At 51.1% G+C, this 14232-nt stretch overlaps 3 protein-coding genes across 7 annotated transcripts; 1 reads left to right on the forward strand and 2 right to left on the reverse strand.

Annotated features, from left to right (window-relative positions):
* Positions 1-468: 468 nt before the first annotated feature.
* Positions 469-2356, reverse strand: LOC135176041 (V-type proton ATPase subunit e 2). Its single transcript, XM_064144635.1, has 4 exons — positions 2060-2356; positions 1931-1978; positions 1520-1663; positions 469-1263 (listed from the first exon to the last, which is right to left on the reverse strand). Exons 1-3 carry the CDS (start codon positions 2161-2163, stop codon positions 1570-1572), a joined length of 246 nt encoding a protein of 81 aa, XP_064000705.1. The 5' UTR covers positions 2164-2356; the 3' UTR covers positions 469-1263; positions 1520-1569.
* An 86-nt stretch (positions 2357-2442) lies between these two features.
* On the reverse strand, positions 2443-7002 carry LOC135176039 (cytochrome c oxidase assembly protein COX15 homolog). 2 transcript variants are annotated; one of them, XM_064144629.1, is made up of 8 exons: positions 6912-7002; positions 5998-6120; positions 5580-5766; positions 5198-5365; positions 4608-4689; positions 4225-4379; positions 2988-3101; positions 2443-2738 (listed from the first exon to the last, which is right to left on the reverse strand). In XM_064144629.1, the coding sequence occupies exons 1-8, from the start codon at positions 6923-6925 to the stop codon at positions 2607-2609; spliced, it is 975 nt and encodes a 324-aa protein (XP_064000699.1). In that variant the 5' UTR covers positions 6926-7002; the 3' UTR covers positions 2443-2606. The 2 variants fall into 2 exon arrangements, with proteins under 2 accessions (XP_064000699.1, XP_064000698.1); XM_064144628.1 differs by lacking the exon at positions 6912-7002 and adding an exon at positions 6589-6879.
* Positions 6892-11811, forward strand: CUTC (cutC copper transporter). Of its 4 annotated transcripts, none has more exons than XM_064144631.1 (9): positions 6892-6982; positions 7275-7346; positions 7430-7489; positions 7728-7937; positions 9178-9213; positions 9622-9755; positions 10313-10340; positions 10726-10831; positions 11381-11811. In XM_064144631.1, exons 2-9 carry the CDS (start codon positions 7277-7279, stop codon positions 11490-11492), a joined length of 756 nt encoding a protein of 251 aa, XP_064000701.1. In that variant the 5' UTR covers positions 6892-6982; positions 7275-7276; the 3' UTR covers positions 11493-11811. The 4 variants fall into 4 exon arrangements, with proteins under 4 accessions (XP_064000701.1, XP_064000702.1, XP_064000703.1 ...); XM_064144632.1 differs by lacking the exon at positions 6892-6982 and adding an exon at positions 7062-7167; XM_064144633.1 differs by lacking the exon at positions 6892-6982 and adding an exon at positions 7069-7179.
* Positions 11812-14232: the final 2421 nt, after the last annotated feature.

A 14232-nucleotide genomic window follows, 5' to 3' on the forward strand; every position in this document is an offset into this window, starting at 1 on the left:
GAAAAACAGCTGAGCTCAACTCTCAAGCTGCTAGCAGCAAAGAAAGCTCCAGTCCAACCTGAACTGTTGTTGAGGTTTGCTGTAACCCCCCACCTCCCCCTAAGATAAGGTCCACTCAGAGTCCCTGGAAGAAGTTGCTCCTGCTTTTTAACCTTAGTGTGTAAAAGGGGCCACTGAGTTTAGCCGCTGTACGGCCATGGAAATAGGCTCCAGCACGTCTGTCTACCACAAGAGGCTGGACGGGTACTCAAGTCACCGTTTAACACATGCTCTTCCTGTGACCCTGGCCCAACAAAATGAGTGCACAGATGGCATCAAGGATACACACCAATGTGCTGCTACCCTCCTACTCAACAGCTGGGAATCCTAATCTTGTTCTCATAATACAAGAGTGAGGTCAGGAAGGAAGTCTCAATAAAGTCAAGATTGTTCTTCACCCTCAAAGTAGGGATGCTGCTTCCAGCACCATTTACTAGAAAAAGGATTTATTTCCACAACACAAATTTAACACAAACACAGATAAATAAATACAGATAAGTTATGTGACATATATGGGAGAACTGAAAACACAACACTCTACTCACTTTTTAGAACCAAAACACAGGCTGGGGCAGTGGTGGTACCTAGCCACTACCGCAGCACACTCACTGCTGAGGTGGAAGGAGACACTGAACCCCTTTCATCAGAATGCCCTGCCCTGCACCCCAGGACCTTGCTCATCACAATCAAAGGGGTCTGCATGCTTCTCCAGAAGACTTTTCTTTTTCCCACCTACAGACATAATCTGGCTTAGCAAGAACCACCCCCACTACAGTGGACTGACCATACAACAGAGGGTGCTACAAGCTCCTGACTTGTCATGCAGAGGGGTGACTGATAGCTAAAATGACCAGGGATATGGTAACTGGTTGGGCAGCTTGGACTGGGAGCCAGAGTTTCACTTGGGGCGGGATGGAGGACTGCTAGGGCCGAGCACGGCACAATCTGCTGGCATTAAACATAGGTCTTTTTCAGGATGTTGCTCAGTGTCAGTGACTGCAACACTTAGCCACCTGAGAGGATCTCTCCCCTGTAGCATGGCTGCTCCCAGAGCTGAGCTTAGCAGACCCTCATCCCAGGCAGGAGTGCTGCTTGTCACGCTCAGCAATCATTGGTTCAGGTTGTAGTACTCAGGGTGTACAAGGCAGCGGGCCCAACCTCTGTTCCAGCAACTTTTGAGGGCTGCCTGGCATGGGAAGGTAGAGGCTGGAACAGCAGCAAGAACTGGGGGAGATAGAAAGAAGTTAGCATCAAACTGTACCCATAAAGGAGCTGTCACAAACCTAGAGAACCAAACCAGTGGCTCAGAGAAGCGCTTGGTTTGACCAGTACAGAACCAGCAGCCCCACACTGAGGCCAGTTCACCACGGCCATTGCACAAAAGCCAGAGCATCTCCCACCGGCAGGGACTAGCCTGCAGGTCCCTCCTCAGCCAGGCAAGTGGGGAGATCTGTGCCAACCCAACCCTCTGTCCACTCACGGTGTGAATTCTGGGGGGACGTCCTTCAGGCGCTGGCTCCCGGGGACTGCTCACTCCCAGAGGAAGCGCACGTACCAGATGGTCTCGTTCTTCAGTTGTGGCCCAAACAGGGGGTTGGCCTGGGCCAGGATGGCAATGAGCCAGCTGCAAACAGACCCAACCTGCTGTCAGCCCCGGCAGCATAGAGGCAGAGACAGGTTCCCGGAATGCTGGTGCCTCAAGAAGCTAGCAGAGAGACTGCTGCCTCGGGAGGTCAAGTACCCGGAGGGAGGCAGGCCGCAGCCCGGGCGCCGTCCCATTCATCCACCAGCAGGAGGCTGAGAAGCAGCCACTGCGCCCAGTGAAACTACACAAAGGGAGGATAAGGGATGGAGGTGGGGTCGGCACCAGGGCCCGACTCGAGCTACTCACAATAGATAGCAACACACAGCCGTAGTGACCAGCATCGTGATGATCACCCTACGGAGACACTGGCGTTAGGATGGTGAGGCCCAGTTCCGGGCCCCCCATTCCCGTCCTTCCCCCAGAGTCCCCACTTACCCACGGTTCGGCCCCTTGGGCACAAACCAGGGGGCGGCGATGCCCACGAGGCCCCAGAAGGCGGAAAACAGGACAAGCGGCAGAGCGAAGCTGTGCGCCGTCATGGCCGCTCCACACAGACAGCTGCGGCCGCACCGGGAGCCTCTGCTGCGGCGCTGGCCAATGCGAGGGCGCAGTACGGCGCGCAGCCCACGCCGCCGCCTCCGATTGGCGGAGACCAGAGCGATGACGTGCGTCGCTACCACGCCAGGGGGCGCCAAAGGGAGCCCGCCCGCTCTTCCTCCCCACCGTGGCGGCGAGACTCGGCGCCCCCTGCTGGCTCCCGCCGCGGCTCCCCGCAACCTTCCTCACCTCGCTCCGGAAAGGAAGCATCCAACCAGACACTCCATAAAAACTCCTTTATGTTACAGTTAGCATTCACACCCGCCGCCTCTTTCCTGCGCACAGCCCAGCTGGGCGCATGTCTCTCCACACCCAGGGTGTAGAGTCTCTGTCATCTCCAGGCCCAGCGGTGCAGCTCCCCAGGCAGCACTCTCCCTCCAACGGGTTACTTGGGGACTCGCCGGAGCTCACTCATGAGCCAGAGTGCCATGCTGAGCAAAGCCAGGGACCCTGACTGGTGCGTGGCTGCCAGAGGCGTAGGAACATACAGCAGAAGGGTGCTGATGCCCAGGCCTACCTGCAGAGAAGAGAGAAGAGCACTTGCGAGTGTAGCACTGATGCAGAGGGTGCAGTGCACAATGTAGAAAGACCCACAGCTACTGCAAACCTTCCCACTCTTAAATTCAGACCGTGGACACAGACTGGTGAGACTCCAGATCTTGGCAGCTTCAGGCTCTTGGTACTAGCATAGATCAAAGCTGGAGACAGTTATGTCTTGTGAACATGCTACAAAAGACTACAGAGAGAAGGCAAAAAACAAAAGTACCTGCATGCAAGCCACAACCAGTAAGGAAGTCACTGCCATCCTGGTTCGGTGAGGGAGTGGGATCGTCCGTGAAAAGAGGTACAGAGCTATGACAGCTGTGACCGAGGTGATTCCCTATAGAAGGGAAGGGAAACAACCATTCTTCCAGAACAGTTCAAAGGAAATGGGCTGCAGGGGCCTTTGGCTGTGCCTTACATGCAATTAAAAGAAAGTCTGAGCAACATTTAACTGTTGAAATGTTTCAATGACCTTGACCAAATCCCAGAACTACCATGCCCACTAGGTTAACCATGCTGACATTTATAGAGTTCCTTTTTTCTCCTAATTAATGCTTTACTTTCCAACAGCTTTTCCTCATTTCCCCTAGTCATTAGAGATTATTTCTGCTCTCTCCCTACCTGTTCACCTTAACAGCATAATCTTGCTGTGCAGGTCACCTCATGTAACTCCTCTAAGTCACTTAATCTTTCTTTTCAACCTTAGTAATGGTTTAGTCTGCAGCAAAGCTAGCTGAGGTACTTAACATCTGGATTGCTCTAACTCACAAAGGTGTTTCCACAGGGCACTGCCAGTGTAAAGGAAGTTCAGAAATGAATAACAGAATCAGCCAGGTTTGAAGAGACTTCCAAGATCATCCAGTCCAAACTACAACCCAGACCTATCCAGTCAACTAAACCATGGCACTAAGTGCCTCATCCAGGCTTTTCTTGAACACCTCCAGGGACGGTGACTCCACCACCTCCCTGGGCAGCCCATCCCAATGGGAAATCACTCCCTCTGTCAAGAACTTCCTCCTAACATCCCGCCTATACCTCCCTTGGCACAACTTGAGACTGTGTCCCCTTGTTCTGTTGTTGGTTGCCTGGGAGAAGAGACCAACCCCCAAAATGCTGGAGGAAGTATTCAGCATCAGGATTTCCAAGTTTTATTTTACACAACTTCCTCAGACACTTCAAGACTACCCTGGTCTGCAGTTCATGTTATGGAAAAGCAGGCGCAAAGATACAAAGTCTGCAACTTATGCAGGAAGAAGACACCCTTAAGGAAGGAGACCATGCTGGAAATAAATAGGAGAGCTAAGCTTCCTTTCTGCAGAAACAAGTTGGTAACATGTTCTCAAGACCTTTGGATGCCCTGGATATCACTCAAGCTGACAGAACCATGGCCCAAAGAGGACAGCTTGGCTGCTGGAGGCAACTGAGAAGCAGCACAGATGTAGCAGGAAGATGGTACTTACCAAGATCCTGTGATCAAACTGTACAGTTGTAGGATTCTCAAAGATATTTCTCAGCACAGGGGAGAAGGCAAGGAGATCATCTGGGATCCATCGTTCCCCCATTTTAGGGAAGGAATTGTACACAAGGCCAGCATCCAGCCCTGCTACAAAGGCACCTGCAATTCCAGAGTAGAAAATGAGATTGCAACAGGCAGGCTGGAAGATGCATTTCCACCTGCCCAGGAAAGATCAGTAAGGGAGGTTCTTGAATGCAAGCTCCCTAGCAGCAATAACCTTTTCCCAGAGAACAAGGTGGGGTTGCTCATAGTCCCCACCAGACCAGAAATAAAACACAAGTCAGAGAGGAAAGAGCCACAGACAAGAGCGCAGAAAGGAAGTCCTACCTGAAAGAGCTGTAAGAAAAATGAGAGCTGTAGTGCAATGAGCATATTGTCTTAAGCGAAGCAGCTGACGAGTTTCAGGTAACTGTTAAATAAATGAAAAAATTAAAACAGTCACTGCAAAGCATTTCCAGTGCTGTTTGCAGCAGATAAAAAAAGCCTTCACCACATATATAGCCCAAGGGGTTGTCCTGTATTTTACAGCAAAAATACAGAGACCACAACACAGCACAGTCACACTTCAGTGCTTTCTCAAAATTACAACTGAGTTCAATCCCATGCAGAAACTGAAGTGACCACTGGGCACTTACTGGCACAAGGCACTTAGCCCAGCCAGGCACACCCCTGCCTGAGCGTGCATGAATTCAAATATTAATCACTTTTGAGTGCAACAGCATGAGTCAAAGGAAGTGTCCCATAACCAAGAAGTTCACAGAAAGGATATTCGGTAACTCAGTATTAGACTAGAGACAGAGAGACTGAACGGAAGCACCACCACTCTTCACTCCCTTTCCTCACCCTTCACATCATGCCCCCAGTCCTCTGAACTCATACTACCCTGTGCGCCCTTGACTCTGGACACACCACTGTACCTTGTGTCGTGGAAGCAGCAGAGACAGCCCTGTCCAGAGGCTAGCAGAGTATAGAACCAGTGCGGAGCCAAGATGCGCTGCAAGACGGTACTGACTGACCCTGGGAATGTCGTAAGAGTCTGGTTTCTCTTCCAGCCCGCTCTTCACCATGTACCATCCCAAAAGCCCCTGATGGAACAGTAGGAGAAGTGTTAGAGTCAGACAATTCAGCATGGACTGCAAAGACTACGTAAACACTAGAAGCAAAAGCAACCTGTTCTCTCGAACTTTGACCAGCTACCAGCATTGATGTCCCCCAAGCTTTTACCAATCCTACTGTCTTAACTAGGCTCATTTGCAAGATGTTCCAGCAAATGCTGCTGCAGATACATAGCTTGCTTACCTGGAAGCAGACCAGGCCACAGAGTGCAAGAACGCAGACCTTCATGGGGCGGCTGAGCCAGCCCTTTCGCCAGAAGTAGGCAGCAGGCAGAATATAGGCCAAACCCACGATGCGGCCCCACATCCGGTGCGAATACTCCATGTACCAAATGAACTTGAACTCTGTCAGTGTCATGTCATGATTCAGACTGTTAGAAACAGTAAAACAAAGAACCATTTTAACATGATGCAGCAGTCCTACACTACACTTTCACACAAGAGATCACCTTTAGAGAAAGGAAGCAATAGCAAAGGAGCCACCACCGTGTGCCCTCCTAGGAATTTCAAAAATCATTTCTCTTCTTACAACAATTTCTGGAGTGACTGAGTGGCAGGAAGGACGCCCTCAGCCTGCCTTCCTTTTGCTTTTTCACACTCACATTTTAAACTCCGGGAACTGCTGGTATTTCTGGAACTCAGCTTCCCACTCTTTCTGTGTTCTTGGGGGTTTCATCTCTTTCACAAGATGCCAATCAACCATTGAAAGGCCTGATTCTGTAAGCCTAGAGACAGAAGAAAGCACAGTTCACTTCCTGGCAGCACTCCAACCTACTTAAGTAAGAGCTGTTAGTTGCGCCAGACAACTCAGTTAGGAACACGATAAAAAGTCTGCAAGTGATCAAATAAGCCTAAAATTAACAGAAGCATGTAAGAGAAAGCTGTCCTTAGCTAGTATTCATGCACCGAAGTCTCTTTAGTACTCCCAGTGCTACTCCATCAAGTCCCCTACAAACTAGTGAACAGAGACACGAGAGGACTCAAGACAGGTTCCAGGCGCGGCAGACAGCTACAGACCGCAGGGACACCCTAAGCAGGTCATCAGCATGAAGGACAGGAGCATGGCAGAGGCCGGGTGCCGGCAGGGACCCCTGCCACCACTTGGCTTCAGCATGAGCCCCTTCAACAGCAACAGCGTCGGCAGGGTCACGGCCGTGAACCGGTGCCAGTGGGGCGGGGAACGCTGCGCTCACCTGGTGACGCCACCCAGCACCACTGCACCGGCCACGGCACCGCTGCAGGCCAGAAGCCATCGCCCAACGGCGGGCGGGGTGGCGGGCGGGGGCGCCTGCTGCAGGAGCCGCCGCGGAAGGCACCGCTGCAGCAGGGAACAGGCGGAAGTCTGCGGCAGTAGGCTTGGGGGTGAGCCTGGCCCCAGCCCACCGCGGCTCTCCGAGGCGCCACCGCCCCGCACGGCCAGCAAGACCCGAGCACCGCCGCGCAAGGATCGCAGCATCCCGAGCGACCCCGGAAGTGGCGCGGGCACCGGAAGTGGGGCAAGCACTTCCGGACACACCTGAGCGTCACCATGCCAGTCCCCGGCACGTGACCGAGCGCCCGCAGCGGCCCCCGAGCGCCGCAGCGCAGGTGAGGGCGCGTGCGAGGCGGGGGCGGGGCCCGGGCGGGGCCGCGTCAGCAGGGGGCGTGGCTTCCGCCGCGGCGCGCGGGCGAGGCGCGCGGGTCCGCTCCCGCTCGCTCCCCGCCTTCCTCGCGCCCGCCCTCGCGCCCGCAGGCGGCGCGGGCCTGGACCGCGAGGGGGCGAGACCGGAAGCGTGAGCAGAGGGGTGGGGCCATGGGCGGAAGTGGGGCGGGCCCGCTGGGCGCGGAGCCGGGCGGCTGCCATGGGGCGGGCCGGGCTGACGGCGTCGCTTTCCCTCAGGTATGGACGATGGCTTCCTCATGGAGGTGTGCGTGGACTCGGTGGAATCCGCCGTCAACGCAGAGCGCGGAGGTAAGACTTGGAGGCTTCAGGGAAGGTGGCGGCAGCAGCTCGGTGGGCCCTGGTAGGGCCAGTTCTGATGTGCCTCTCCTCAGGTGCGGGCCGGATCGAGCTGTGCGCGGGCCTCGTAGAAGGAGGGACCACCCCGAGCATGGGTAAGCCTCACCCCCCCGCTGCTGCTTCGGCGGTCCGGGTCCTGCCCCGCCCCTGGCGCTGCGGCCTCTTCTTGAGGGTTAGCGTGCCCAGCGCGTTCTCCAGTCTTTGTGCTCCCTCCCGCCAGCTTGGTTTCCCCCTTGCCCCGGATACCCCTCCCTGTTGTCTCGTCTTGCTTCTGCCGATGGGTAAAGCTGCATGAGACGGTTCATGAGCTGCCTCTCTCCCTTCGCTCGCCAGGACTTCTGCAGGTGGTGAAGCAGTGTGTGCGGGTTCCCGTGTTCGTGATGATCCGGCCTCGCGGTGGAGATTTCCTCTACTCGGACCGGGAGGTGGAAGTCATGAAAGCCGATATTCGTCTTGCCAAGCTGCATGGGGCCGATGGGCTGGTGTTCGGGGCCCTTACTGAAGACGGGCGCATTGACACAGAGCTCTGCACAGCGTTGCTGGGTAAGAGTGTCTCCAGTGAGAAATGCTCTGCAGTGCTCTGTGCAAAATATGTGCTGTGACTTGGGGCAGGTGTTCAGCGCTACTCTGATGTAGAACTGCACAGGATGCTTTGAGCTATGTGTCTTGTCTGTGGTCTTGTCATCTCTCTTCACCTTTTCCAGTTTCATATGTTGTCATACTTGTTGCACATTAAATTGGTAAGATGCTTTTCAGGCTGCTGCCCCATGCAGTTTGAGGCCACCTGGGACATAATAGTGGTGTATAAGAAGGAGAGAAAACTTAGGCTAGCTGCTTTGGGGACATCAAAATTGAACTATTGGATTCTCTTCCTTTTTCATTTTCTTTGCTCTTTGCCCTTTGTTATTTTCCTTATGGCCCTACTACAAGTGTCTAGGGTATGTCTGTCCTGGGTAGCAGGCAACTCGTCTTTGCTTTTTTGCTTTTTTCTGTTGACACACCTGGCAAGAATACATAATGAGAGGTGGAATCATATAAAAGACTACTCAAGCTGCTGTGGGATATTGTTAGTCCAGACCTCTAACACATAAAGAGCAAGCAAATTTGATTCCACATCTTTTATGGGAGCTACAGTTGAAGTTAAAGAGGCGTAAGCGTTTCCCCTGTGATGTGATTATAAGGTTCTTATATGAAGGTGAATGTGTTGTAGGGAGTGCAGCAAAAGAGAAGAGTCTTGCCAGTCTTTGTCTCCAAAAGATCAGAGGTGTGTGCTGGAACCAGTGTTTTCAGGACAGGAGGCAGTTGGATTTCTTTTCATATAAGTGACTAAGCTTTGCCTACTAAATAGAGCACCATTAGTGAAATTTGTTGTGATCTGGGAGCAGAAATTACAGGTAGTGAAAGAAATCACAAGAATCAGCTTTCCTGTTTTCAAAGCACTGGTCCTGTCCCTTCTCCAAGTAGATGATACAACTTCTCTGCTTCTTTCCTGCAGAGAAAGCCATCTCTGGTGGGAATGAGTGTTCTGCATGATTCAGGTGAGATGGGGGATTTTGGCATTGCTCGTAAAACCAAACATATATTCCTTCCTCAAAGGGCAGAAAAACTCTTCCCCACCAAAGAGCAGCAGCTGCATTGTTCCTCACAAGTATTGGAACTATTCTGAGCAACTTGGGAATGGCCCCAAAAGTCTTTGCCCACTTTTACTTTGTGTGCTTTTGTGGTTCTAGTACAAGGGACTCTCTCTACCAGCGCAGACTGACTGTGTGTCTTCTTATTGCAGCGGTGTGCCGTCCCCTGCCAGTTACATTTCATCGAGGTATGTCACTTGGGACCCTGGCCCTAGCAGAACTAGCCCTCTGTCCCACTGCCAGGGGAAGGTGGGGCTAGGAGAGAGCTGAGCGCTATGCGCTTTAGAGTTCCTCCTTTGGAGCAGGGAAAGCTCTGCATGCTGCGCAAGAGCAGTCTGTGTCTGTGCTATTCCCTCGGGGAGGACAGGTAAAGGGGGTCCAGGCTTGGGGGCTGTGTTATAGGATGTGTCTGAGTGGCTGAGCACAGCCACTGCTGTGAAGGGAGACATAGTCAGGAGCTGTGGCTCCCTGTTGTAGTGACCAGCTGGGAGAAGGGCCCTTACTCTCATTGTCTCCTGGGCTGCTGAGCTGGCTGAGGGTCTGAGCTTGGACATGCTGAGATTGAGTGATTTTTGAGCTGTTGCTTTGATGTCTAGCCTTCGACATGGTGCATGACCCCGTGGTGGCACTGGAGACTCTGATTTCACTGGGGTTTGAGCGGGTGTTGACAAGTGGCTGTGACAGCTCAGCGCTGGAAGGATTATCCTTAATTAAGAGACTAGCGGAACAGGTAAGTATTCCTGCTGCTTCCCTCTTTACTATGGCTGCTTCTTGGGCATTGCGTGGAGGCCACTCCTTTGTGGTCATTCTCATTTCTAATGAAACTTCTGGCAACAACTGCTTGCCCTCTCTCTCTGGCTTGCTGCCAGTCTGTTTTCACAAGTCCATGTGCAGTGAATCCTGGAGTCTCCCACAGCAAAGACTGGTTGAATTATTCTTCCTTGCAGTTTGGGAGAAGGACAGTGGGAGTTGGTTTCAACAGCTAGTGTGATTAGCACACCAAACAGCAAAGTGAGGCACCTACTGAGGGTCTCACAGGTTCTGTTAGGGACATGCAACAAATGTCCTTGAGAGGTAGCTAGGTGGGGTAGGGAGGCTGAAGGAAGTAGTTACAAGTTGGCTTTTCCTTGGAAAACAAAAAAAGATAGTGAGAGTGGACAAATTGTGAGCTATGGTGACATCTTTGAGCTTATGGAAAGCAACTGTGTAGGGTTTCCTTGCTGCCCTACAAATGTGCTTGTGGATGTAGTGCTGGGCAGTGTTGCTAACAGGTTGTTCTTCTTTCAGGCGAAAGGCAGAATTGTGGTGGTACCAGGTAATGTTTTTTTGCAATCTGTCACAGGTCTTGTAGGCCCTAGCCCCTCCTTCCTAGCCTCTTGCCCTGGGATGTGCTGTCTGATCTGGCTTTCTGAGCCAGGTCCCCAGGAGGATGAGCTTCCCTGGTGCGAGTAACAGCCACATGGGGATGGTAGAGCCCTGCAGATGCTGTTCACTGAAGGATGTGGGAACAGATCTAGATATGTGGGAGAATGTGAGACGAGGCTTCTGTCTCTTTTCACAGGGCAGGGTCTCTGTTGTCCCAAAAGCTGTCTTTTCCCTTAAGTGTAAATAGATGTCCCATAGGGGATTGGTCCTGGGGTGATGTCAAGTGTGTACAGTGCCATCTGCACTGAATATGACTTCATGATTCTTCCTACCAGGGGGTGGCATCACAGAGCGCAACCTGCAAAGGATTCTGGAAGGCTCCACTGCTTCAGAGTTTCACTGCTCTGCTCGCTCAGCCCGGGACTCAGGGATGAAGTTCAGGTAACTGATTATGTAATTTAGCTTTTTAGAAAAAAAATATTGGGGAAAAGCTGTATTAATAAGAACTTAGAATAGGTATCCATTTCATGCAGCTTCCTGAGTGCTAATTGAGCTCTCATGGTTGGCATCGCAGTGCCTGGCTCTGTATTCTGCGGTGTATGAATCCAGCCTGCTCATCATCTGGATGCACACTCCATGCAGAACTGGATCCTTGGGGCATTTCTTCTGCTACTGCTGCCCTAGGGCTCGTGAGTGCATTTGTGCACTCAGGAAGGCAGATTCTGCTGTGGTTGCCTTAGACCTTTAATACCAGCATGCAGCGGGGTGTAGTTCTGAGGAATGAGTGTGGAATGACTTACGTTTGTCGAAGGTCCTCTGTTTTTCTCTTGATGCTGTTGTTTCTTGGCTTTGCGTTATTCTTACTATTGCTGTCTCTTCATTGGTTTGGGTGGCACCAAGAAGGTTCTGGGACCACTGCTGAGACTAGGGGAGGTAGTGTTTTTTATCTCTGTGTCACCTGCAGATAGTAACCAGTGGTTTTTCTGACAGAAACCCGAACGTGACTATGGGAGCGTCCTTCTCTGCTCCTGAATACTCCATAAAGGTGGCAGATGTGGCCAAAGTGAGGACCCTGAATGCGATCGCAAAGAACATCCTGTAGCAGAAGGCGCTGTCGAAGGACAAGAGCACTGAGACTCCAGGGTCTTCCCTGCCACATGGACAGATGGGTACTGCTTTCGTCCTCAGGCTGCAGAGAATGTGAGCTGGGTGATGAAGCCTGCTGTCTCTTCCCTTGGCTGCCCCTGAATGACCAGTCCCTGGCCTGGAAACTCACATTGGCCGTTTTAAATAAAAGGACTCATTCCCAGATGTTGCAGCAACAAGCTGTTCAGCAGGTTTTGGGAGGAAAGGAGCAAACAGGGGGACTGAATTGTGTAGCACTGCATGTGATTGTCAAATAAACACTGCAGCTGCCCCTCTCTTGGTGTGCTTTTTAAAAAAATTGTTTACATTTTCCAGGGTGATTGCGATCTGTATGGCATAGCCTGAATGAATCAGGCCCCGAGTCTACCAGAGGGAAATACAGTCACATCCAGAATGCCATAGCCAGGCCTTCAGTGGTCAGACAGTAGGATAGCTAGGGTTTAGGAATATAGCAGCTGCTGGTTACCATGACTACCATGTGTTCACCACCCCTAATGGGAAGGAGCCTGTGATTACCAGACTTTTAGATGAGGTAGTGTTGAGGCATCCTGGGCTGTGAACCTTGAGTGCTTGAAGTGAAATTTGGCATATGATGAGATTCCTTGGCACAATAAAGTGCCTTTTACCCAGGGAGTTTCCAGGTCCTTTTTCCAATACAAAGTTCATACTGCTTGTGCACTAGACGCTTGTGGGAATGTGCCTGTTGGGTTATTGCTGCCTGGTCAGAGTTGAAGCCTTAGATTGGTTTCAGTTACCCTGCAAAATATGCAGCAAAGATCTGAATGGCATCTGAACTGACTGTAAAAAACAGATAAAGCATCTTTATTCTTGCTGCCCACTCTTCTCCTAAAAAAATCATTAAGCTGAAGAGAATCTGCCTAAAAACAGAGGCAGCAGACCTTAGGTCAGACTTTAGGAAGCAAGAAACAGGGTTCATTTTTTTCTGCCCGACTTGGTAATAGCATGCAGCCTGTGAGGATGTACAGGAACATGTGATGTTGGATGAAGTGGCAGCACCTTTTATCACATTAAACAGAGTGAACTCATTGGAAATCTACATCTAAATGCTTATCTTCATCTCAAAGACTACATCCACCTGTTCAAATGGATCCAGTAAAAATATCAGTGCCAGAACACCTTGTGAATGTGCTGGGTAGTTCTCAACATAGGTGTTAAGTGCATGGCTGCTTAGTGATGGCTCCAGCACTGACAGCTGGGCAGGCAGTAGGAAGGATCCAGACTCAGAAGAGAAAAGAATTAATTCTGTGTTTAGTCAGAATTAGAGTAGAGTTCAGGACTGAAGAATTCATGGCTTGTGACATTTCATGAGTCATAGTAATGATTAAGATACTGTTAGGACAATTAGCAAGAATATTTTGCTGACACAACTTCCCAGCTGTGTTATCCCTTTTGTATGTAGTGTGGGGAGGCTCTGAGGTAACCTTATTTTGGTCTTCCAGTATCTGAGGGGGGCCTACAAAACAGCTGGGGAGGGACTTTTTAGGCTATCAGGTAGTGACTGGACTAGGGGGAATGGAGCAAAGCTGGAGGTGGGTAGGTTCAGACTGGATGCGAGGAGGAAATTCTTCAGCATGAGAGTGGTGAGAGCCTGGAATGGGTTGCCCAGGGAGGTGTTTGAGGCCCTATCCCTGGAGGTGTTTTAAGGCCAGGCTGGATGAGGCTCTGGCCAGCCTGATCTAGGGCAGGGTGTCCCTGCCCATGGCAGAGGGTTTGGAATTAGATGATCCTTTTGGTTCCTTCCAACCCTGACTGATTCTGTGATTTTAGATTCAGGAGAGGCTGCAGCATCACAGAGCAGAGAAAAAAACCCTTCAGAAATAAATGAACAGTGAGGGCTGGACTAATTTTTTGAACTAATTAGATTGCCCTGTAGAATGGGCCAAGCCCTGTGTGATACACTAATGAAGCAGAGCCTCGTTTTGAAAAGTTAGAGGGTGGTGGACTACACGTGGGTAAAAGCAAGGGAACACAGGAAAATGATGTGCTGGTGTTGACCCAAGAGGTCTTACTGCTTGCTTTAGCTTGGTCTCATTGAATGTTTTCTGGGTATTGTAGTGAAGGAGCTGAAGGGCAGTGAGATGGCTTTGTAGGTTTTTAGGAGGAACATCTCCCAGGCATGAGGATAGACACAGTGAGTGGGAGGTGTACTTGTTTTGAACATTAAAGATAGCTGGCATCCCGTGCTGAGCAAAGCACTTCAGCTGTGAATGAGACCAAAGATGGGGTGAGGGTGGGCTGTGACATGAACTGAAAACTGAGGCAAGGGATGGGACAGACCACTGAATTGGAAGGTGCCATGAGCAAGTTGTCCTCCTTGGCAGCAGTGCCCTAAGCTGCTACAGGAAAGGCCAGGGGACACGTGTGCCAGCAAGCAAAAACAATCTTATCAGCACTCTGAATGGATAAGGGCTGAGGGAGTGACTGCTCCATTCAAGTCCTTATTCATTGCAACAGATTGCTCCCAGCAGTGTAGTTATGGCCTGGAGGACCTAGCACTGGGGATATCTTTATAAAAACAAGTGGATTTAATCAGGTGAGCCAATAATAATTAACCAATGAACTGGACGTTGAACCTTTCTCTTATTGATGGTAAGGGTGTTCCTGAGTAATTACTCGTTGTATCATCCTTGACTACTGAGCTATCTACTAATTCCATGAATGAGACATCAGAGTCC

Source organism: Pogoniulus pusillus, chromosome 6 (assembly GCF_015220805.1).
Source record: "Pogoniulus pusillus isolate bPogPus1 chromosome 6, bPogPus1.pri, whole genome shotgun sequence".
In the NCBI taxonomy this organism is placed as follows: domain Eukaryota; kingdom Metazoa; phylum Chordata; class Aves; order Piciformes; family Lybiidae; genus Pogoniulus; species Pogoniulus pusillus.